The 25,520-nt window shown below is 41.5% G+C and overlaps 1 protein-coding gene and 1 pseudogene across 1 annotated transcript in view; both read right to left on the minus strand.

The window, feature by feature from the left end:
* OXSR1 (oxidative stress responsive kinase 1) overlaps window positions 1-25,520 on the minus strand; it is a 105,035-nt gene that overhangs the window by 77,903 nt on the left and 1,612 nt on the right. Inside the window, 2 exon segments of the mRNA XM_043595740.1 lie at window positions 4,969-5,042; window positions 5,045-5,080. Coding sequence (XP_043451675.1) covers window positions 4,969-5,042; window positions 5,045-5,080 — 110 coding nt within the window.
* LOC122492155 lies at window positions 1,169-2,706 on the minus strand (annotated as a pseudogene).

Raw genomic sequence — 25,520 nt, forward strand, 5'->3', positions numbered from 1 at the left:
ATATTAATATTTATGAATATATACATAAAAAGAATTCTTTCCCAACTCTACACCCCTGCCTAGTAAGGTTTCTATCTCTGTTCAAAGTATCCCCCAGCTCTGGTGGGCCAGAACACAAACATCTCCACGGAGGTCTCCATTTTTGTAACCAGGAGGATGCCTCCTCTCTTACTTCAAAGTACTTAATACCTCTTCCAGGTGTTTGTCATGCTTGGCCTTGTATAGGACACAAGAGTCTTACATTTTTTTTTCCCCCCCAAATAGGCTTCATGCCCAGGGTGGAGCCCATCGCAGGACTTGAACTCACGACCAAGACCTGTGCTGAGATCAAGAGTCAGACACTTAACCGACTGAGCCAGCCAGGCATCCCGAGAGTTTTAACTCTTCAACCGGATTGTGAGCCTCCTAGTAGATAGAAAGACATTTTAAGTCTCTTCATGTTCCCCTCAAGTGTTTGTCCAATGAATCTAGTCCTAGTATCTACCAGAGAAGAGAAGAAGCTCAAAATACTGCATAGTGTGCCTGGGAATAATAACTCTGGAGAAAATAAATGTAGTAAAATTTGACAGCTGATTTCCCAATCACACTTAGCAAAGGCTGTCAGACAAGAAAACATTTTGACAAAAGAAAGGAGCGCTATACTGCCTCCTCACTGATAACTGTCACACGGGATACGCACCTATAATCTGGTTCGCGTCAGCACCCTTTCTACGTTATTGTAAAGATAATTTTGAAAAAAAAAATTAAAAATCACAACACCAAAAGTTTGGTATGTTGATCTAAAAGATTTTTAAGATAAACTTAAAGGGCTTCTCGACTCTCAGAAACAGAGCCCTTCTCACTCAGATCTCAGCTCCTGACCCTACAAATACCACACATAAATCCAACATTCTTTATATTCCTGATGTTTCTTCAGGTTTTGGTGGGACCTTACTTGTTTGCGCCCCAAAAAAGCCAATTATCTTAAATGTGCTTTACTACAAGTCACTCTCCTCCTCCCTTCACATATTTGTCAAATATATAAATACTATATTTGCAATCTAGAGCTTATTGGACTAGGTGGGCAAAATGATGGAGATCTAACCTATTTCTTTTTTTTTTTTTTCTCATTAAACTTTCGTTTTAGTGGGTCTCAAAATTCTGTGACAGGTTTTTGGCCAAATTGTTTCCATTAAAAAGTACTGATTTTAAAAACTAGTAACTTAAAACTGCCACACACACAAAAACCAAATGGTCCACAAAACATTCTCCTTTCCTTCTGAAGGTTTTACGATGCATTGCTGTCATTAACCAGTTGTTTACTATTCAACTTAAATGGCCAACTGACACAAACAGTTTTGAGACCATTCTTCCACCACTGATTAAGACTGGGGTGGCAGGTATTGGGGATAATATTCATTTAGCCTTCTGAGCTTTCTGGAAGAGTTGGTGACTCTGCCAGCTCCAGCTGCCTTCTTGTCCACCGCTTTGATGACACCCTCAGCAACCGTCTGTCTCATGTCACCAACAGCGAACAGCCCAGAGGAGGACAATCAGAGAAGCTCTCGACACCCATGGGCGTGCCAGGAACCATATCAACGATGGCAGCGTCACCAGATTTCAAGAACTCAGGACCATCTCCCAGCTTTTTTCCAGAACGACGGTCCATCTTCTCCTTCAGCTCAGCGAACTTGCGGGCGATGTGAGCTGTGTGACAGTCCAGCACAGGTGCATATCCGGCACTGACCTGGCCTGGATGGTTCAGGATAATCACCAGAGCTGGGAGGCCGGCTGCTTCCATTGGTGGGTCATTTTTGCTGTCACCAGCCACACTGCCACGACGAACATCTTTGACACATACGTTCTTGACACTGAGGCCCACGTTGTCCCCAGGAAGAGCCTCACTCAAAGCTTCATGGTGCATTTCAACAGACTTTAACTTCAGTTGTAACACTGACTGGAGAAAAAGTGACCATCAGGCCTGCCTTAAGGACACCGGTCTCCACTCGACCCACAGGGACAGTACCAATACCACCAACTTTGTAGACATCCTGGAGGGACAGACGCAAGGGCTTGTCAGTTGGACGAGCAGGTGGCAGAACGCAATCCAGAGCTCCAAGCAGCGTGGTTCCACTGGCATTGCCACTCTACACTTAACTTTCCATCCCTTGAACCAATGGCACGTTAGCACTTGGTTCCAGCATGCTGTCACCATTCCGACCAGAAATTGGCACCAATGCTACGGTGTCGGGGTTGTAGCCAATTTCCTCCATGCAGCCGCTGACTTCCTTAACGATTTCCTCGTATCTCTTCTGGCTGTAGGGGGGCTCAGTGGAATCCATTTTGTTACACCGACAACAAGTTGTTTTACACCCAGTGTGTAAGCCAGAAGGGCATGCTCCCGGGTCTGCCCCTTCTTGGAGATACCTGCTTCAAATTCGCCTGAGAGGTGCCTGTAATCATATTTTTGATAAAGTCTCTGAGTCCCGGGGCATCAATGATGGTCATGTAGAACTTGCTGCTCTCAAACTTCCCCAGGGAGATACCAATGGTGACACCACGTTCACGTTGGGCTTTGTTTCTCCAAGACCCAGGTATACCTGAAGGAGCCCTTTCCCATCTCAGCAGCCTCCTTCTCAAATTTTTTGATAGTTCTTTTGTCAATCCCACCACATTTGTAGATCAGATGACCAGTAGCGGTTGACTTGCCCGAACCTACGTGTCCAATGACGACGATGTTGATATGAGTCTTTTCCCATTTTGGTCTAGGTTCAGTGGTGGTTTTCACGACACGTGTGTTCTGGAGGCAAACCCATGGCGAAAAAGCTAACCTATTTCTTTTACCGAGCTATGCCAAACACGCATTCCTCTACAAGTAAGGCCCTAGTGTTAATAGACAAATATTTCTTTCAAGATGTCAAACATCTGAGAACAGATGTTCTACTTTTGAAGCAAGATTATAATTAGTTAGCATTATGTGAAGTAGAAAACGATAGACCTGACTCAGAAAGACCTGATTTTTAATCCGGACCCTGTCACTTATCGTAGGATTTACTTCCTTCATCTAAAATGCAGCTACTACCTGTCTCATGGGAGGCACTTAGGAGGGTAAAGTACACTTAAGTGCCTATCACTGAAAAGATGTTTGCTATTATGGTCATATGAACACAGTCAAGTTATTTAAACTTTGAACTTTCATTTCTTTAATCATAAAGTAATAAATAACAAGACTTTCATTCACCTCTAAGCTCTCCTTAAGGGTTATGTAAAGTAACTGACAAATGATACAAATTCATACTGGGCTTCTCAAATTCCGGTCTTAATTATATAGGGTAAAAATTTTGTTTCTCCTCAAGGGGCACCTGCGTGGTTCAGTCAGCTAACTGTCTGACGTTAGCTCGGGTCATGATGTCACAGTTTGTAAGTTCGAGTCCCACATCAGGCTTTCCACTGTCAGAGCCCATTTCAGATCCTTTGTCCCTCTCTCTCTGCCCCTCACAGGTGCTATCTCTCTCTCTCTCTCTCTCTCTCTCTCAAAAATTAACATTAAAAAAAAAAACTGTGTTTCCTCAAAAGAATTAGTTTACGATTTATAGCCTTTTTGTATGATCACTGCAGTTCAATATCCAAATGATGCCCTAAGGGGTTGCGGACATCCGTAAATCCAAGATCACTGTGTAGGATTTCCAGCAGCATCTCCCTTCAAGTGTATGTTCTCTCACCAGAGAGGCTCAAGATCATACCAGAAACTTTCTTTTTCAGCTTCTGCTCATACATTACCAACTCCTAAAGAAATGCATCTGTTTCCTCTGCTGAAAGTTCAATGTGTAATTCTATTATCCCTTTTCCTTTTATTCCAGTCTTCCCTGATACTCAGTGCAGGTTACACCAGAAATTAAATCCAGTCTGGGAGCGGAAAGACTTCTGGACTGGCAGATCACCCCAGGCCTAACTCCTGTCTTTCTATCACTAACTGCACATGATCTTAGACAAATACTTAAGAAAATAACAATATTAGTTCACATTTGCATGGCACTTTATAGTTTTCAGGTACTGGGTCATTTGAGCCTCAAGAAAGACCTCATGAAGTACACAAAACAGATATTATTATTTCCATTTTAGGCCAAAGAAACTGAGGATTTACAAAGTGAAATGATTTGAAAATCTACCTCATGTCTTATTGCTGAAACTGACTACACACCCACAGCTCTGGGTGTCAGGGCTCATAAAAGTACAAAACAATCTCTGTGTGACTAGCTTTTAATGCCACCGAACATCTCTTGTAGCTACTAATCCTTGAGTCTCCCTTTCCTCTCTTTTTCCCCAGCCTTTGGAGAAGGCAATGCTGCTTGGGGGTCATTCTGCCTCTCACCTTGCATCAATGGTCAGAATGCAGACTGGTACCATGTTCCTGGGAGGCCAAAGCCTTTTCAAGCACATTCCACTCAACCCAGGTATCGTAACTGCATGATACCAGCATGATACTAGTTTAAGGAAAGAGACGAGTGAGGAAGCGAGGTTTATAACAATAAAAAAGAGAAAAAAATTGTCCAATACCAGAAATGGGTTAAATAAAATGTGGTCTACCTACGTAATGGAAAAGCACACACATACTGAAAAGCATTTTAATTCATACATATAGACACAGAAAAATTTGATTAAATTTTCAATGAAAAGAACAAGTAGATGGCTCATTATCATAAAAACACAAAGATATTTAAATGTACACAGTCTAAAAAACTATATAGCAAGTATTAATCTCAGAATGAGAGGATTACAACTAATTTTTTTGTTTCCCTGGATTTTTATAAATTTTACAATAAACAGTACTTAATTTATAATATCTTACTTATTTTACAAATTTACAAAAAACATTACTTAACCTTTTTTTTTAGAAAAGCAATAAAAAAATTTCTGGTTATTTTTCACTCCAACACGAATATACATAGAAATGTATTTCTCCAAGTAATAAATAGGAGATGTGCATACCAGGAGTTCATCCATGCTAGTCTGACATTTCTCAAGGTTTATCCGTTTGATTGCCACTTTCTCCTTTTTAGGGCACAGTACGCTGCCTGGACCACAGCCGTTGCTCCGCTCCCTAAAGATAAATGCATAAATGAGTAAATGAATAGATGAATAGATAAGAACATGACATTTCTAATTCCCACACAATTTAACAAGAGAATAATCCTTATCTTGTTCCTACACTCAACAACAGATGACACCCTAAAAAGCAGGGTGTCAATAAAAGCAAAGGCCTTTGACCATTTCATAGAATTGCTAATAAATATTAGCAGGGAGGAAGAATCAAAAGGCTACAGGTCCAGTTCCTGAGTATGATGGCACAGGCTCCCATTTCCCTGCTCCTCTCTTCTGAATACAACTGAATACCCTAGAAAGAATTCATCAGACAATCATAAGATGACCCTAAAAGTAGAAGGTGGATGAGCCAGGGGCCTTGGGATGTGAGGAAAAGCACCACTGTGAGTTCAATGGGTTTTCCTTTTATCTCCCATATATCCATGGCTGGGCACAAGAACAGCCTGAAACCGGGAACCACCAACACAGACGGACAAACAAGAAAATCTTGCTTTTTGGCCAAAGACTGTGAAGGGGGAAGCTTAGCAGAGACCTAGAGGGAAGACAGACTCCCCAGTCCTTATCCCGGACAGTGGAGGATCCCCAGTCATCACAGCATCAGCATCAGCAGGGTCTCCACCCCAGCCCCAGACGGAAGCAGACCAGATTTGCCCCACCTGGGGCAATGTCCAGGCAATCTGCCCCTAGCAGTAGCAGAGATGGGGACCCACACCCACCAGTCAGCGCAAGCAGCACCTGTAGAGATCAAGCAGGACTTCCTGTGATGCCAGAATAATAAAGAAGAGAACAGCAATGCAGAGCTCTGAAAACTAAATTATCATAGGAATTACCCAGCTCACAAAAGCAGGCCAGAGTGGGTATAGCTCAGTGGTAGAGCATTTGATCGCACAAAAGCAGGCCAGGACCTACACACTAAACCTAAATGGAGTTATCGCCTACTAAAACAGAAGACTTAAACAGGATCAAGAGTTGCCTCATATTAATATCTTAAATGCCCAGGATAACATTTTTTTTTTAAATCGCACACCAAGAATCAGGAAAAACACACTTGAATGAGAGAGAGAACGACACTGATGTCAACAGCAAAGTGAATCACAATTTGGAGTTATCCGACAAAAATGTTAAAGCAGTCATCATAAAAATGCTTTGATAAACAATTAAGAATTCCCCTAAATAAAAAAATAGAAAATTTTAGCAAAGAAACAGAAGTTATTTTTTTAAAACCACCAAATGGAAATTACGTGTACAACTGAAATATGCAATTTCCAAAATAAGAAAGTGCTGGATAGGTTTAATAGTACCTATTAGATACTAATTAGATACTAATAGATGATGGAGGATAAATTTGGTGAACTTGAGGACAAGATCAATAAGTATACTCAATCTAAACAACAGAGAGAAAATGGACTGAAAAAAAACAAAAAGAAAGAAAAAGAGAAAGAATAGAAGCTCAGGGAGCAGTGGACAATAACAAAAAATCCAATGTCCGTGTGGCAGGTAGAATAATGGTCCCCCACAAAGTGTCCATGTCCTAATCTTTGAAACCTGTGAATGTTACCTTATATGGCAAGAAGACTGCATGTGTTATTATGTTAAATCAAGGATGAGAAGATTACCCTGGATGATCTGGGTGGGCCCAATGTAATTATAAGGGTCTTTCTTTATAAGAGGGAGGAAGGAGAGCCAGAGTCAGAGAAGAAGAGATAACGGAAGCAGAGGTCAGAATGATGGGACCACGAGCCAAGGAGCAGGTACTGATATATGCAACATGGCTAACCTTGAAACCATTATGCTGTGTGAAATAAACCAACCACAAATTGTATGACTCCATTTATATGAAATGTCCAAACCAGGCAAATCCATACAGAAAATATATTACTAGTTGCCAGGGGCTAGGAAAAGAAGACAACGAAAGTTACTGCTTAAGAGGAACAGGATTCTTTCTGGGATAATGAAAATGTTCTGGATTTAGACAGAGGTTGCAAAATCCTGTGACTATACTAAAAAAAACCCACTGAAATGCACACTTTTAAAATGGTGGGTTTTGGGGCACCTGGGTGGTTCAGTGGGTTAAGCGTCCCACTCTTGATTTCGGCTCAGGTCGTGATCTCAAGATTCATGATATCGAGCCCGAATCAGGCTCCATGTTGATAGCATGGAGCCTGCTTGAGATTCTCCCTCCCTCTCCCTCTCTCTCTCCCCACACCCTCTTTCTGCCCCTCCCCACTGGCACGAGTGTGTTCTCTCTCTCTCTCAAAATAAATAAACATTAAAAAATAAATAAAAAATAAATAAAATGGTGGATATGGTTATGTGACTTTTACCTCAAATTTTCAAAAAAGAGAATACCACAAACAACTTCAGTTCCTAATTCCACAATTTAGAAAAAAAATGGGCCAATTCTTTGAAAACAACTATCAAAACTCAGCCAAGATGAACTAGATAACCTGAATAATACTAACCCTACTAAAGAAATCAAATTTGTAATTGAACAGTTCTTAAAAAAAAATCCCCAGAACTTTACCAAACACTGACGAAAGAATTAAGTCATGTTACATGTTTTCCAGAAATGGAAGAAGTGGGAACACCTCCCAACCCATTTTATGAAAACTACGGACCAATGTCTCTCATGAAATTAACTGTAAAATCCTTAACAAAATATTAACACATTGAATCCAAAATAGCTAATGCACCACAACCAAGCACCATGCATTCCAGGTATGTGAGGCTGATGACACATTATGAAAGAAAAAGAAATCAATCACTGCAACACATTATATTGACAAGCCAAAGGGGGGAAAAATCATGTATCAACTGACACAGAAAAACATCCTTAAAAAATTCAACACCATTCATAATAAAAGGCTCTCAGCAAACCAGGAAGAGGGGAGCTTCTTCAACCTCATAAAGAACACCTACAAAAAACCTTACAGCAAACAACATACTTAATGGTGAATGACTGAATACTTCTGAACTGGGAAAAAGGCAAGGCTGTCCATTCTCATCACTCTTAGGCAACACAGTACTAGTCACCCATAATTATAAAGCAAGAAAAAGAAATAAAAAGCACCCAAGTTGGAAAAGAAGAAATAAAACTGCCCTTATTTTAGATGATATGATTGTCTATAAAGAAAACCCCAAGAAATCTAGAAGCTCCTAGAAATTGTAAGACAGTTTAGCAAGGTTGCCAAAAAAACCAAAAAAACAAAAAAATCAATACAAGAAACCAACCCCATTTCCATATATGAACAACAAATAAGTGGAAACCTGTTCCCCCAAAATGAAATACTGTATGAATGAAATGGTATGAATCCCATAAAATATGAAGAGGATCTGTATGCTGAAAATACACACAACAGAACAAAGAACCATGAAATAGATTCACACAAATAAGTCCTGCTGATTTTTTTTTTTTTTTTAATTCACCTCCAAATTAGTTAGCATATAGTGCAACAGTGATTTCAGGAGTAGATTCCTTAATGCCCCTTACTCACTTAGCCCATCCCCCCTCCCACAACCCCTCTAGTAACCCTCTGTTTGTTCTCTATATTTAAGAGTCTCTTCTGTTTTGTCCCCCTCCCTGTTTTTATATTATTTTTGTTTCCCTTCCCTTATGTTCATCTGTTTTGTCTCTTAAAGTCCTCATATGAGTGAAGTCACATGAAGTTTGTCTTTTTTTAAATTTTTTTTTAACGTTTATTTATTTTTGAGACAGAGAGAGACAGAGCATGAACGGGAGGGGCAGAGAGAGAGGGAGACACAGAATCGGAAGCAGGCTTCAGGCTCCGAGCCATCAGCCCAGAGCACGACGCGGGGCTTGAACTCACGGACCGTGAGATCGTGACCTGAGCCGAAGTCGGACGCTTAACCGACTGAGCCACCCAGGCGCCCCATGAAGTTTGTCTTTAACTGACTAATTTCACTTAGCATAATACCCTCCAGTTCCATCCACGTAGTTGCAAATGGCAAGATGTCATTCTTTCTCATTGCCAAATAGTATTCCATCGTGTATATATACCACATCTTCATTCATCCACTGATAGACATTTGAAGCCCCACTGATTTCTGACAAAGGTGCAAAAGCAATTCATTGGAGATGGATAACCTATCAGAATGGCTTAACAAAAATGTTTTTTAAAGTGATTAATCACTTTATTATTATTGATATTATTATCACTATTATTATTAATAATATTAGTAATAGTACCAGGGTGCCTAGGTGGCTCAGTCGATTAAGTGTTTGACTCTTGATTTTGGCTCAGGTCGTGATCTCAGTTTGTGAGATCAAGCCCCACATCAGGCTCTGTGCTGACAGCACGGAGCCTGCTTGGGATTTCTTTCTCTCCATCTCTCTCTGCCCCTCCCCTGTTCGCGCTCGCTCTCTCAAAATAAATAAACATTAAAAAAAAATAAAACAAATAAAGTGATAACAGTAAATGTTGGTGAGGACGTGATGAAACTGGATCATTCCTACATTGCTAATGATTAATAAAAAAAAAAAACAAAAAACAAAACCATGGTACAGTCACTCTGGAGAATAGTTTGGCCGTTTCTTTTAAAATTGAAAGTGGACTTGTACAACTCAGCATTTTCACGCTTGGGTATTTATCTCACAGAAATAAAAACAGATGTTCACACAGAAACCTACATATAAATGTTCATAGCAGCTTTATTCATAATAGCCTCAAACTGGAAACTACCCCAATATCCTTCAACAGGTGAATGGTTAAGCAAACTATGGTACACCCATAGAGAGAAATACTACTCAGCAATAAATATGAACAAGATACTAATACGCACATTACGTGGATGAACCTCAAGGGCATTACACTGAGTAAAAAAAGCCACTTTCAAAAAGTTACATATTTTATGACTCCACTTATAATAAGTACAGTACACATATAACTAGGAAACTGAGTAAGTTTATTGGATTGTTAAAATATATATATATATGCCTAGGCTTATTAATAAGATAATCTTCAAACACCATTCACACAATGTCATTCATCAAATCACTAAACCACAGCAGCTACTTAATACGGTACCACTTGATAACTGAACAGGCTGTTTTTCTGTGCCCCAGATGAAATTTAATTATCCCCATCTCCATGCCTCTATAAAAGTCCTTCACTTTGCTTTCTACATATTAACACATACTTGTGCCTCCTTTCAAAGTCCAACTCACAGCCCAGCTAACTGGAAAAATTCTTAGATTCAAACTTCAGCCCCACTGCTGTCAGGAGAGTAAGTCTTCATTTCCTATGTGCCTGGGACATATAGATGCCCAATAAATGTCTCTATTGTTCATTTCCTTGCCCTTTATCTTCTTGTAGGATGTTGAAACTGTTACATTACCGTGTCTCCTCAAGTATTTGGCATAGGGCAGGTTTACTATGTCTGTAAGGTACTTAAGTCTTAACCAAAACACATGAGGAAGAATGATCCCCACCAACTCCCCATCTATACCCATTCCATTAAAATAGGTTTTGGATTTACCATTTTAATCGCTGATATGACCACAGACTAAACATTCTCCTGCACAAACACTCAGCCCTGAATAGAGATGAACTGTAAATACTTAAAAAAGGAAAAATGAGCAATCATTAAATTCTTCCCCCTTTCCTCTCCTTTGTCTCATCCTCTTCCCAAGTGGTGATTTTATCAAAATGTTGGCAGGAGAGACCATGGGGAAAGAAAAAGTGCTCCATGTACTACACGGTAATTATATTAAGAAAAAGCAACTTTGGGCAGAATGCTTCATGTAAAACGCAACATGCTTTCAATATCCTAGACATTCTCATGAAGAGCATGCACTTTAGAGAATGAGATATTTACTTTAATAAGATCCTATAACAGCCTGTAAAAAAGCTAATTATCTGATCATTTAAGAGAAGTAGAAGGCAATTTAACATCTGGGGCTTTAAAACTTAAATTTCTAAGTGAAAAAAAGCAAAGAGCAAAACACCCCACAAAAGTATATATATGTATTAAAGTTTTCTGAAAGGATCCATAGAAGCTATTAAGAGTAACTAACAGAGGGGCGCCTGGGTGGCTCAGTCGGTTAAGCGTCCGACTTCAGCCCGGGTCACGATCTCGCGGTCCGTGAGTTCGAGCCCCGCGTCGGGCTCTGGGCTGATGGCTCAGAGCCTGGAGCCTGCTTCCGATTCTGTGTCTCCCTCTCTCTCTGCCCCTCCCCCGTTCATGCTCTGTCTCTCTCTGTCCCAAAAATAAATAAACGTTGAAAAAAAAAATTAAAAAAAGAGTAGCTAACAGAGACAGAGTGAAAAGGAGAAGCTTATCATCAGCAAAAGACAAAATAATACACAGTATTCTGTTCTTGAATGTCCATTTTCCCCAATTTACGAGTCATATTATTATGTATATTACCAGAAGAAATCATGTCCATTTTTATTATCTTAAAATATTCAGATATTCCAGAAGATTTCTGGATTTCTAGGAAAGAAATTTCAGAAATTTCTTTCTAGTAAAGAAAAAAAAGCTTGGTAATTTTGCAATCACTTTCAAATTACAAGTCAACTTACATGAACATCAGAACATGGCAAAGAAAGACCATCTTAAACACGAATTGAGAGCTGCCTTTGTTTATGTGGTCGAATGCCTTTGTTTATATGGTAAAATATACAAAAAAAGTCAGGATCGGGCACCACAGTAATTTAAATTTGCTTCTTATAATTATCATTTATTTCAGTGTTAAAGTGATTTCAATTGCATTATTTATTATTCTTACATATTCCCTCCAATATTGACTTTAATAAAGACATACAATGCACAATAGATAACCCTTTCTAATACACAAAGTTTTCAATTTGAAAAATCTCTTCACAAAACCATAGTAAGATGACACTTCACACCCACGAGGATGGCTGCAATAAAAAAGACAGACTGTAAGAAGTGCTGCAAAGGATGTGGAGAACCTGGAACCCTCCGACACTGTGGGTGGGACTATACAATGACGTACCCACTTTAGAAGAGAGTCTGGTGGGGTTCCTGGGTGGCCCAGTCAGTTAAGCATCTTGATTTTGGCTCAGGTCATGATCTGGCAGTTTGTGAGTTCGAGCCCCCCTGTCAGGCTCTGTGCTAACAGTGCAGAGCCTGCCTGGGATTCTCTCTCTCCCTCTCTCTCTGCCCCTCCCTCAAAATAAATAAATAAACTTTAAAAAAAGCGGGGGGGGGGGGGGGGGGTGGGACGGGTGGTGCCTGAGTGGAGTGGCTTGGTCGGTTAAGCATCCGACTTCGGCTCAGGTCATGATCTCATGGTCCTTGAGTTTGAGCCCCGCGTCGGGCTCTGTGCTGACAGCTGGGAGCCTGGAGCCTGCTTCAGATTCTATGTCTCCCTCTCTCTCTCTGCCCCTCCTCCGCTTGTGCTCTGTCTCTCTCTCAAAAATGAATAAATGTAATGGGGCGCCTGGGTGGCTCAGTGGATTAAGCGTCCGACTTTGGCTCAGGTCATGATCTCACTGTCCGGGAGTTCGAGCCCCGCGTCGGGCTCTGTACTGACAGCTCAGGGCCTGGAGCCCGCTTCGGGTCTGTATCCCTCTTTCTCTGCCCCTCCCCTGCTCACACTCTGTCTGTCTCTCTCTCTCTCAAAAATAAACAAACATCAGGGGTGCCTGGGTGGCTCAGTCGGTTTGAGCGTCCGACTTCGGTTCAGGTCACGATCTCACGGTCCGTGACTTCGAGCCCCGCGTCGGGCTCTGTGCTGACCGCTCAGAGCCTGGAACCTGCTTCGGATTCTGTGTCTCCCTCTCTCTGCTCCTCCCCGGCTCACACTCTGTCTCTCTCTCAAAAATAAATAAACATTAAAAAAATAAAGTCGGGCAGTTGCTCAAAATGTTAACCATAGAGTTACTATACAATCCAGCACTTCAGCTCCGGCGTGTATACGCAAGAAAACATGTACACATACAAACTCTCACACAGACGTTCACTGCACTATTACTCATAAGAGCCCCAAAGTGGAAATAATCCAAATGTCCATCAGAACAGAATAGGAAAATGTCGTATATCCATACAATGGAATACTGGTCAACAATAAAAAGAAACGGGAGTACTGATACCTGCTACGGCATGGATGAACCTTGAAAACTTGCTAAGTAAATATGCCAGACACAAAAGGCCATATATGGTATGATTCCACTTATGCAGACTGTCCAGAATGGGCAAATCCATAGGTGCAGAGGTAGATTAGAGGATGCCAGAGACTAGAGGAAGGGGAAAATGGGGAATGCCGCTAATGGACAGGGTGTTTCTGAAGCTATGAAAATGTTCTGGAATTAGACAGTGGTGATGGCTGCACAATTTTGTGAATGCACTGAATTGTTCACTTTAAATTGGCAAATTTCATAGTATATGAATTATATCTCAATAAAGCTGTTACTAAAAATATCTCTTCAAGTATGACATCAAATTTCAAATAGTATAAACGTGCTACAGACATTAAAATTTAAAGACAATTTACATGTAATTATATAACTCAACAAAATCTGTTATGTTTAAATCCATTTGAAAGTTCCAGACCAAAGCCAGGCATATATAACCATAGTCAATATGGTCATGGATAAACCCAAATCATGATGATTAAAAAAAATTTTTTTCAAAATTTATTTTGAGAGGGGGGAGGGGCAGGGAGGGGGAGAGAGAGAGAGATAGAGAGAGGGAGGGAGGGAGACAGAAAGAGAAAGAATGAATCCTAGGCAAGCTCTGTGCTGAGAGCAGAGGCCCAAGTGGGGCTCAGTCTCAAGATCCATGAGATCATGACCTGAGCGGAAATCAGGAGGAGGGCGCTTAACCAGCTGAGTCGCCCAGGCACCCCACAACTCAGAATTATAATGAAGCAACAACTCTACACAAAGCTCATGTCATACAAAATTCAAAATAAAATCTAGTCTTTAAGAACACATTTCCCATTCAATGGCATCCAATAGTGTACCTCAATTATTTCGACAATAGTTTAAGAACACTAACTTACTGCTTGATAAAAATGATCCAATAGGCTACCATTGAAATAGCTTGCAGTGTGCAGTTCGCCCTCCGCTCTGCACAGGAGTATGGGGCAGAATGAGGCATGACGGAGGGTGGGGCAAGGTGAGGGCAAAGTACAGGCTAACAGCAACTCCCCCCCCCCCCCCCCCGCCACTGCCCTCTGCTCCAGGTGGGACATGTATATGATATTCCTTGGACACTGCAGGCTACCCCAAAAGGAGAAAGGACAAAAAACAAATGGTTAAACTGGTAAGAGTCTCCCCCGGTTTACCAGAAAAAGGCAATCCCATCATAGCCTGAAGTCCAGGAATGCCCTACTGTCTTTCGGTTTATGCTCCGCTAGAGGGAAAAACAACCTTGGCTTTGACGACACAGCTAGGCCTGCAATTAAGTCTTTAGCACGTGAAAGTCTCTCTGGAAACTCTGTCGACTTTGTCTCCGACTCCATAAAACGGTCGCCCCTCACACGTGCAGTGCAGCTCTTCCTGCCCATGGGTCCTGTCCCCATGCTTTCATAAAAATCACCTTTTTGCACCGAAGATAGCTTCAAGAATTCTTTCTCGGCCGCCGGCTCCACCCCCCACAAACCCATCACCCCAAAACTTCATGAGGCAGAACAGCAGTGTCTGCCATTAACTTTTCTCTCCCTCCCATCCTTTTCCTTTCCAAACTCTTTCTTCGTGGGATCCCTAAAGAAAACTTAACTCTCTTGCCTTCAGTGAAAGGCCCCTGCCCCACTCTGGGAAGCCCCAGAGGAAGGAAGCTAATCACACAGGTCCCGTTATCCATCAGGCTAAGATGAGAGGCATTCTTAAGTCACAGAAGACACAATGCGGTCTCTACAGGGTACTTTTGGTCCTAGATAACAGATGTCTTCTAATATGTAAATGTATTCCCTAATGCTTTATCATTTTAATTTTTGCAAATGGACTACTGAATGGTATTTTTTTTAACTCTCAAACCAGTTCCTCCACCCCTGTATAATCAAACATTGATCATTTATCTTATATATACAAAATCTAAAACACTAGCTTTTTAGAAAAAAAATTTTTTTAATGTTTTTATTTATTTTTGAGACAGAGAGAGACAGAGCATGAGCAGGGGAGCGTTAGAGAGAGGGGGAGACACAGAATCCGAAGCAGGCTCCGGACTCTGAGCTGTCAGCACAGAGCCTGACACGGGGCTCGAACTCGCAGACAGTGAGATCATGTCCTGAGCCGAAGTCGGACACTTAACCGACTGAGCCACCCAGGTGCCCCTAAAACACTAGCTTTAAACATACTAATGGCATGTCCTACATAAACAAAAAACATGCTGGGGTTAAAAATACAGACACAGGAATTTGGGGAATTTAGTTGTTATTAATCCCTAGTCATTATTAACTATAGAATTTCACTAACAATAAAACACTAAACCTAGGTATTATCAATCACAATTGTCTATATACTAACGCACCTTTCTTTTACACAAAGAATCACTCATTTAATAAATCTCGCTAGAAGCAAGATATTAAATTCTGGTGTGATTTAACAAATGGCCTTAAAAGACAAGTGGCACTTCCCACATCTGATGATACAAAGAGATTCGCAGGCTCCGGTTCTTCCGTGTTAACGATCGCTTTCATTGACCTTCATATTCCCCCCCACCCCCCAAAATACCAAAACATTAATGAGCAACCAAAAAATATTTTAAAGTTCTAACATTAAGGATTATGGCTAATACAGTAAAAACTCAATACTAACACCACTATTTCAGAATAGCCAATGATGTTCTATCTTCCTTTAGGAAAACCTTTACTTCACAGAAAATAACTATTAATAATGTAAATAAGAGGGCGCCTGGGTGGCTGCGTTGGTTGAGCATCCGACTTCAGCTCAAGTCACAATTTCACAGTTTGCGGGTTCGAGCACCGCATTCGGCTCACTGCTGTCAGCACAGTCTTCTTCAAATCCTCTGTCCCCCTCTCTCTGGCCCCTCCCCTGCTCACGCTCTCTCAAGGATAAATAAAATATTTTTAAAAAATTAAAAAATAATAACGTAAATAAGAAGATAAGGAAGACTATCTTTAAAATGTCTTTATAATCATTTTAAGTATTCACCAATTCTTTGCAGGACTTTAAAAACACAGGATTAGTTGGGGCGCCTGGGTGGCGCAGTCGGTTAAGCGTCCGACTTCAGCCAGGTCACGATCTCGCGGTCCGTGAGTTCGAGCCCCGCGTCGGGCTCTGGGCTGATGGCTCAGAGCCTGGAGCCTGTTTCCGATTCTGTGTCTCCCTCTCTCTCTGCCCCTCCCCCGTTCATGCTCTGTCTCTCTCTGTCTCAAAAATAAATAAATGTTAAAAAAAAAATTAAAAAAAAAAAAAAAACACAGGATTAGAGATACAAATTTTAAAAATACTCGTCTCTTTAAAGCATGTCCCTTTATGAGGAATTTTTCAAAGTACACGTCAATTTACAGACTTTCAACCATCACTTTTCTTACAGTTAATCGAGTCAAATAGAAAACATCAGTATGCATTGCACATAGCAAAAGAAAATGTTATTTTGCAAAACTTTTACTTCAGTATAAACACACATGCAAATTGTAAAATGTATCTCTTAGGAGTGGTTTAGTGAAAAATGTCAAAGCTACTGCTCTAATGCCCTCTACTAAGCCCTGGACTACTACGGAGAATAATAGGATGGAAAATGTAAAACAGTTTCCAATAAAACATCCTCATTCAGACTTTCACGAGTTTACACTGCTGATCCATGCACCCTTCTCTGTGTCTCCAGCTCTTCCATCCTTCTGTCCTCTCCTAGTGAGCTCTTAAACCCCAGTGTTAATATGCAGTACATATCAGAACGGATTAATACACAAAAATATCAATGAGCTTTCTCCTGAAATTCTTCAAACTGCGTAACTTCGTCTCTTGAGACAGAAAAGGAGATGCCCAAAGGCATGGGGTTCCTAAAAATTTTTTTAGTCTCTGGCCACTTTATAAGACCCAGAAGTTCAGGATAGAAAGTAAAAAATGGGTATTATTCCGGTGAGGAAAACAATAAATGAACCACATCAGCTGAAGATAACTTCCTCCAAATTTTGGGCATCCGTCATTGTAACAGGTACATATTCTAAAGATCTTAAGTGTTCTTTAGCAAGGTTTTGCCTTCACTGAAGAGCCAGCCCAGACTCTTCACTGTGAAAGATGGTTAAGGCACCATCACCTAAACCAAGGAAAATATGGGAAATTACAATTTTGTAAACCCTCTTCTCTTGTCAGTGTCAGGTTGAAAATTAAAGCTCCTAAAACCGGGGGAACAGCTGTATGAATAGTCCTCATCATAAAAATCACGCTCTCCTCCCCATACGAAGATGAAAATAAAGACACACTGCCATATGCTTTGAGTAATTATTCACACAGCCTGATGGTTCTGAAATGAATCATCACTCTGTCCCCCGTTCGCTCTGGTAATCTCTCATCTCAACGGATGGTAACTCCATCCTTCCGGATGCTCCAGCCAAAAATCTTCAAATCTTTTCACGTCTAATCCAACGGCAGCTCCCTAACTCCAAAGCATGTTATTATCCAGCATCTGACGACTTCTCACCACCTCCGTCACTACCTCTCTCCACTGGATAAACTCTCTCCACCCTGTGCCCTTGCAAAACTACCCTCCACATACCAGCCTGAGTTATCCTCTGAAAAGACAGTCCCAGTGCTCCTCTGGCTCAAAACCCTGCAACAGTTTTCAACCTCCCTCAACGCAAAAGTGGGGCGCCCAGAGGACTTACGAGGTGTCACCCCATCTTCCGGTCAGGACCACACAGCCCTACCACCTTACTCTCCTCATCTCTTCCCATCGGCCTCCACACCCTGTCCCTCTGCTCCAGCCGCTCCTGCCTCCTAGCCCTTAGCGCCATCAGCAGGCTTCCATTCCACTTCGGGGCCTTCACTGCCTCTGCTCCCTCTGCTTCAAACACACTTCCCGCAGAAGATACTCACTTCTTCACCTCCTTCAGGTCTTTTCTCAAATGGCATCGTCTCGGTGAGGCTTTCCCTGACCTATTTAAAACTCACCTCTATCCCCAGGAATCTCCAACCCCTTTCTCAGCTTTACTTTTATCCTTTGTCACACTGGATTATTAACTCCATAAAAGCAGGGATTTTCTGTCTGCTTCACTGCTGTATCCCTAGCATCCGGAGCAGTACCCGGCACGTAAGAGAAGTTCGAAAAACATTTGCCGAATACGTTAATCAACCAGGTGGTGACACATATTTGCAAGAAAAAAAATTTACTCATTTAAGGCCGAGGAAACACTAAAATGGCCCAGTCTTCATGGACATTACCTCATTATTACCATCACGAGCGCTAACATCTACTGAATGTTTATTCTGTGTGCCAAGTACTATGTTTGCATCTCGGTTTTTCATCTAATATGTTAGGTATTATTGATCTGACAAAGCAATGTAAGAAGAGCAATGCAGGCAAAAATAAGACTGAGGTCATGCACCAGCAAGAGGCAAAGTAGGGTCTAGAAACCAGAACTACGTGATGATTCAACACCATACTCCTAACTGGTAAGCAACTGCCTCTTTAGATTAAAGCTAACATTTATTAACTGATTACTATATGTCAGGTTAAATTATTTACTTGTAATGTCTTAATTATTTTAATTAAAAAAAAAAAAACAAAGCCAATACTTTTAGTTGCCTATCCAACAATTTTCCCTTGTTTAATAAGAGAACCTTGACCTGTTTCGTTTGAAGTAATAACGTGCCCAGCTAAAAAGCTTGATTTCACAGCCTCCCTTGCAAATGGCCAAATTACACGGTTCTGGCCAATAAACTAGGAATGGAAGTCACTGAGTAAGGCTTCCAGGAAAGAAAGCTCTTTGAAAGGGAGCCAACTCAGTTGTCATGTGCCTTTGTCCTTTTGCCATATTCCTCCAGCCTGGAACACAAGCACGAGTCTAGGAGTGGAACAACTCTCTTGCAACTATGAGAATGAGAGTCACGTGCCAAGCTCAGTGGAGTAAAACCTAATGGCACCCAGGCTGCCACTCCAGTTCCATAAGGGGCAAAAGGTACTTTATTAAGCCACTACGGTTTCCATTACATGCAGCCAGATGCAATACCTATTTGACACAGCCCTATGAGGTTGTTGGCCCAATGTTCGCCTTACTGATCGTGCCACCACAGCTAAGTGTCCCCAGTCAGGGGGAGAAAATACGCCAACCATTAAGAATCACTCTACTCATAGTGCACGATGTCTTCCACATTTATGGAGGGGCTGGAGGTGGGATCCTGGAGTGTGTACTTGAAAGCCACTACGTCAGACCTCAAAATGTGTGGCTAGTGAACAATTAGTGAAAATTAAAAAGGGAAAGCAGAGGGGCGCCTGGGTGGCACAGTCGGTTAAGCGTCCGACTTCAGCCCGGTCATGATCTCGCGGTCCGTGAGTTCGAGCCCCGCGTCGGGCTCTGGGCTGATGGCTCAGAGCCTGGAGCCTGTTTCCGATTCTGTGTCTCCCTCTCTCTCTGCCCCTCCCCCGTTCATGCTCTGTCTCTCTCTGTCCCAAAAATAAATAAACGTTAAAAAAAAAATTTTTTTTAAAAAGGGAAAGTAGAGAATAAAGCTAACGAGTTGCCTTCACCAAAGCGTCAAAGGTAGGTAAATTATACCATATTAAAAACAGATCTTAAAGAACAATTTTCTAAACCTAACCCAAGGTAAACAGCAAATATTTATGGAGCCTTTTCGAGCTGTATGACAATAAGAGGCACATATCACGGCCTTTGCCAGACTGTTTCCCTATGCGGTATCGTACCGTATTACTGGGAGGGCCTTATGCAGCTATACTCCTGTGTCCGCCACAAATCCTGAAATCCATCTAAACTTTAATGAAAGGCGTCTGAGTGACTGAGTGGGTGGAGGGACCGACTCTTGATTTCAGCTCAGGTCATGATCTCAGGGTCGTGGGATAGAGTCCTCCGTCAGGCTCCACGCTGAGCATGAAACCTGTTTAAGATATTCTCTCTCTCTCTCTCTCTCTCTCTCTCCCCAGTTCGTGCTCATGCTCGCTCTCTAAAATAAAAATAAACAAACTTTAAGGAGATCTGGAAGTAAGGGGGAAAAAAGATGCAGTGATAAGCATTACAACAGATTCAAAATATTTAAGTGTCGCGAGATTTCAAGTCACATAGTATTTCACATTTCATGGTAATACCAAAAATTAGGGGACGTAGGAGAGGGAGGAAAAAAGAAAGGCAGAGATAACAAAAACCATTATCTTAAGGAACACTCAATAAAAACTAAACTTTTAACAGTCTTCTCTTTCTTTTTTGACCGAGAGAAAGCACAAGAGGGGGAGGGACAGAGAGAGAGGGGAACAGAAGATCCAAAGCAGGCTCTACACTGACAGCAACCAGTCCAATGCAAGGCTTGAACTCACAAACCGTGAGATCATGACCTGAGCCGAAGTCAGCCGCTCAAGCGACTGAGCCACCCAGGCACCGCCAAACTAAACATTTTCTGCAATTACACTTAATCTACATAACAGCCCCAATGATAATATGTGCCATTATCTCCATTTTTCCCCAAAGTCTATTCATTTATTTTGGGACACACACACACACACACACACACACACACACACACACACCACACATGAGTGGGGGAGGGACAGAGACAGCAGGAGAGAAAGAATCCCAAGAGAATCGACTCAGGGCTTGAAATCACAAACTATGAGATAATGACCTCAGCCAAAACCAAGAGTTGGACGCTTAACCGACTGAGCCACACTGGCGTCCCCCACTACCTCCATTTTATAGACAAAAAGCCAACACTAAAACCAGTTATATAAATTGCCCAAGGTCGCATAGGTAATAACAGATAAGGCAGGATTTGATTCCAGGTCAGTACAGCCCCAAGACCATACTCTTCCAGCTATTTCAACACATGTCAACTACAGTGCAACACCTGTTCAGAAATTCAAATACAATAATAATGGCTAGTAAGGAGCTAAAAAAAAAAAAAAAAGATGAAAGAGTGATAGTGAAAATAATACTAACATCTTTTACAAGTAATCATACTTAAAGAACTTCAAATCTTTCCAAAGCATGCTTAAGATGATACAGTTCTTTAAAAGGAAGTCCTCTGAATTCCCAATCTGTATGCTTTTAATATGCTCCAGGAAGGGAATTTTTCTTTTCTCTACAGGATTTTGCCAGAGAGAGAAAAAAAAACGGAATGTGAGAAACAACCCCATAAATATTATAGGCCAAGCAGCATAGGTAAAAAAAATTACATTTCAAATAAATGCAGGTGCTTTGATCAGAAAGGAGGCATCATTTAACCACTGCCTTGAAATACAATTCTTTGAAAACAAAACAAAAATTGAAAACAAAACACAACGAAAAAATTCAAAGGATCCTCCAAACTTTTTTTTTTCTGAACTCCATTTGTTTCCTGCAAATTTTAAGTGTAATCTGCAGAAATCACAAAGATTCATTTTGAAGATTATAGCTTATTACAAAATATTGTATTCCAAATATTTCAGCATTGAAGCAAGTCAGAATAAGAATACACTGCTTTATTGAGGCTTGCTACTTGTAATAAGCTATAGTTCAAGGAAAAACATTACTTTCCCTCCCTGTTGGGAGGATGGGGTGAGAGAGGAGTAGAATGGAAGGATGTTAGCAACTTTCAGGAACTTACGAATCAGAGGGAGACATTTATTTATTTATTTATTTATTTATTTATTTATTTATTTATTATTTGAGAGACAGAGCACGCACACGCGCACACACACACACGAGGGAGGGGCAGAGGGAAAGAGAGAGAATCCCAAGCAGGCTGCACACTTGCCACAGCCTGATACGGGGCTCAACCCCATCACCCCAGGACCATGACCTGAGCCAAAATCAAGAGTCGGACACTGAACCCACTGAACCACCCAGGGGCCCTGAGAGGGAGTTATTTAAAACTTACAGAATAGGATACACAAAAGAAACATTCTACTACATCCAGAAGGGTCACCTTCAAAATAGCTGCTATCAAATTTTTTTATTTAAAAGATATTTCCCTTAATCCTTCACTGCAAGGATATTTTCCCTAATTCATTTCGCTTAATCCCTTAGTATTTCCCTTAGTCAGACTATGACTACTATCTTATAGTTTATATCTTCCATTTTATATTCAAAAACCAATCAAATTCCCACATAGAAACAAGGATGCTGAATTAAGCAATAGGAGAACTGAACACCAGTATTGGCTATGCCACTAATTAGATCTATGGCTTTAGACAGTCATTTCACCCTGTTAGGTTTCAATGTCTTCATCTGTAAAACAAGATAAATTAAATCAGGGGCACCTGGGTGGCTCAGTTGGTTAAGTGTCTGGCTCTTGATTTCGGCTCGGGTCATGAACTCACGGTTCGTGAGTTCGAGTCCCACGTTGGGCTCTGTGCCGAGAGTGTGGAGTCTGCATGGAGTTCTCTCTCTGGCCCTCCCCCACTTGCTCTCTTTCGCTTTTTCTCAAAATAAAGAAATAAACGTTCTTAAAAAATTAACCCAAAATGTCCTGGAGGTCTAAAAGTAAGAGCTAAAACTATAGCTAAAACGCTTAGAAGAAAACATAGGAAAAAAATCCTTGTGATGTTGGGTTAGTAAAGATTTCCTACAGACACCATCAAAAGCACACACGATCAATAAAAGAAAAAAAATAATAAACTTTATCGAAATTCAAAACTTGTTGAAAGTTTTCAAAAACTCACCCCAGAACTCAATAAGAAAACAAACCATGGGCAACCCAATTGGGCAAAACATTCGGACGGACATTTCACCAGAGACAGATGAAAAGCTAATGAATAAGTACATCGTTAGTCATGAAAGAAATGCAAAACCACCTCCAAATACTACTTCATACCCACCCGGACGGCTATAATCTAAGACACCAAATGCTGACAAAAATAAAGAGAAACAGGAACTCTCACCCAGGGTTGGTGGGAATGAAAAATGATGCAGTCACTTCGAAAAGGTTTAATCAGTTTCTTAAAAAACTTAAATATAAATTTACCACATGACCCAGAAACTCCACCCAAGGAAAATGAAACATGTTCATATGAAGATCTGATAAGTGAAAGCTCGTAACAGCAGTATTCCAAAAGAGCCAAAGAGCAGAAATAACCCAATGGCCATCAAGAGGTGTCCAATGAGAAGGAATCGTGTAATGATACAGGCTACCACATGGAGGAACTTCAGGAAACGCCATGCCAAGTAAAAGAAACCAACACAAAGGACCACGGATTATAGGGTTATATTTACATTAAATATCCAGAAAAGGCAAATCTAGAGAGACAGAGAGAGTAGATCTGTGGTTGCCCGAGGCAGGGGGTGGGAACAGGGGGTGACTGCAAAGGACATGAGGCATCTTTGTGGAATGATGGAAATGTTCTAAAATTGGATTGTGGGGATGGCTGAACAACTCTGAAAATTTACTTAAAAAATTACACGATTGTACACTTAACACAGGTGCATTTTACGGTATATAAATTCCAACCCAATCAAGTTGTTCTTAAACATGAAAAAATATCACGGTGAGTGGGAGAAGCCAAACGCAAAAGACAGTATGTTATTATGATCTCACTTACACAAAATGTCCAGAAAAGGCAACCCTATGGAGACAGAAAGGTTTGTGGTTGCCTGGGGTTAGGGGTGGGAACAGAGATTAACTGTAAGCAGGCACAAGGATCCTACTGGGTAAGGAAAATATTCTAAAACTGGATTATGCTTCCTGGCATACGGCACAAGTTTCTAAAAACCACTGAATTTTGTACTTAAAAATGGGTGAATTTTATAGCATTAGATTATTTTTTAAGGTTATTTTTAAAAATAAAATGGTAAAGTTATTTTTTTAGCCGTTTATTATTTTTGAAAGAGAGAGAGAGAGAGTGGGAGCGAGCGAGGGGGAGTGGCAGAGCGAGGGGGTCAGAGGATCTGAAGTAGGCTCTGTACTGAGAGCAGAGAGCTGGGTGCAGGCTGAAACTCAAGAACCGTGAGATCATGACCCGACCTGGGCTGCAGCTGGATGCTTAACCAACTGAGCTACCCAGGTGGCCCAGGAAAGTTATTTTTTTTTAATTTTTTTTTTAATGTTTATTTATTTTTGAGACAGAGAGAGACAGAGCATGAACACGGGAGGGGCAGAGAGAGAGGGAGACACAGAATCGGAAACAGGCTGCAGGCTCTGAGCCGTCAGCCCAGAGCCCGACGCAGGGCTCGAATTCACGAGCTATGAGATCATGACCTGAGCCGAAGTCGGACGCTCAACCGACCGAGCCACCCAGGCGCCCCCAGTAAAGTTATTTTTAAAAATAAAATGGCCAAGGGGCACCTGGGTAGCTTGGTCGGTTGAGCGTCCGTCTGACTCTTGATTTCGGCTCAGGTCACGATCAATCAAGCCTGTGTTGGGCTCTGCACTGTGCGTGGAACTTTGCTGACAATTCTCACTTTCTCTCTCTCTCTCTCTCTCTCTCTCTCCCTCAGCCCCTCTCCCTGCTCCCTCTCTCAAAAGAAAAAAAAAAAAAAAGAAAAGAAACATAAGATGGTCAAATCACGTTGGAGCTCTTAACCTTTTACCCATGGAGCGCTTTAGAAAGGAGATGAAAACTAACCCTAACCCGGAGGACTGAGATTCCCTTTTGCCCACTCACAGACACCCTATCGGTCTGAGGACAATTCCAAATTAATAAATCTCTAAATCTCTAGAGCCCTAGGCCACCACAACAGCAAAGCCTCTGCATCCCAGAAACACGTCCGTCTTACCAGAAAGGAAAGCAAAAGTTTCCTTCTAAAACAATGACAGGGATACCCTTTCTTTACTTTTCAGGTACCGTTGTCCAATCGTCCACTTAGTCTCTTTCTTTAATAGGAAACTGGTTGAGGGGGCGCCTGGGTGGCTCAGTCCGTTACGCATCAGACCTTGGCTCAGGTTGTGATCTCACAGTTTGTGAGTTTGCGCCCCACATCGGGCTCTCTGCTGTCAGCATAGAGCCGGCTTCGGATCCTCAGTCTCCCTCCCTCTCTCTCTCTGCCCCTCTGTTCTCTCTCTCAAAAAGAAATAAAATTTAGGGGCACCTGGGTGGCGCAGTCGGTTAAGCCTCCGACTTCAGCCAGGTCACGATCTCGCCGTCCATGAGTTTGAGCCCTGCGTCGGGCTCTGGGCTGATGGCTCAGAGCCTGGAGCCTGCTTCCGATTCTGTGTCTCCCTCTCTCTCTGCCCCTCCCCCGTTCATGCTCTGTCTCTCTCTGTCCCAAAAATAAATAAACGTTGAAAAAAAAAAAAAAAAAAAAAGGAAACTGATTCAGGAACCCAGAACCAATCAATCAAGACAGAGACCTAGCCTGCTGTCTTCAGAACCAACCAGTACATGTCAAAGACCCGGCAAGGGCA

The sequence above is a fragment of the Prionailurus bengalensis genome, chromosome C2, assembly GCF_016509475.1.
Source record: "Prionailurus bengalensis isolate Pbe53 chromosome C2, Fcat_Pben_1.1_paternal_pri, whole genome shotgun sequence".
NCBI classification, from domain to species: domain Eukaryota; kingdom Metazoa; phylum Chordata; class Mammalia; order Carnivora; family Felidae; genus Prionailurus; species Prionailurus bengalensis.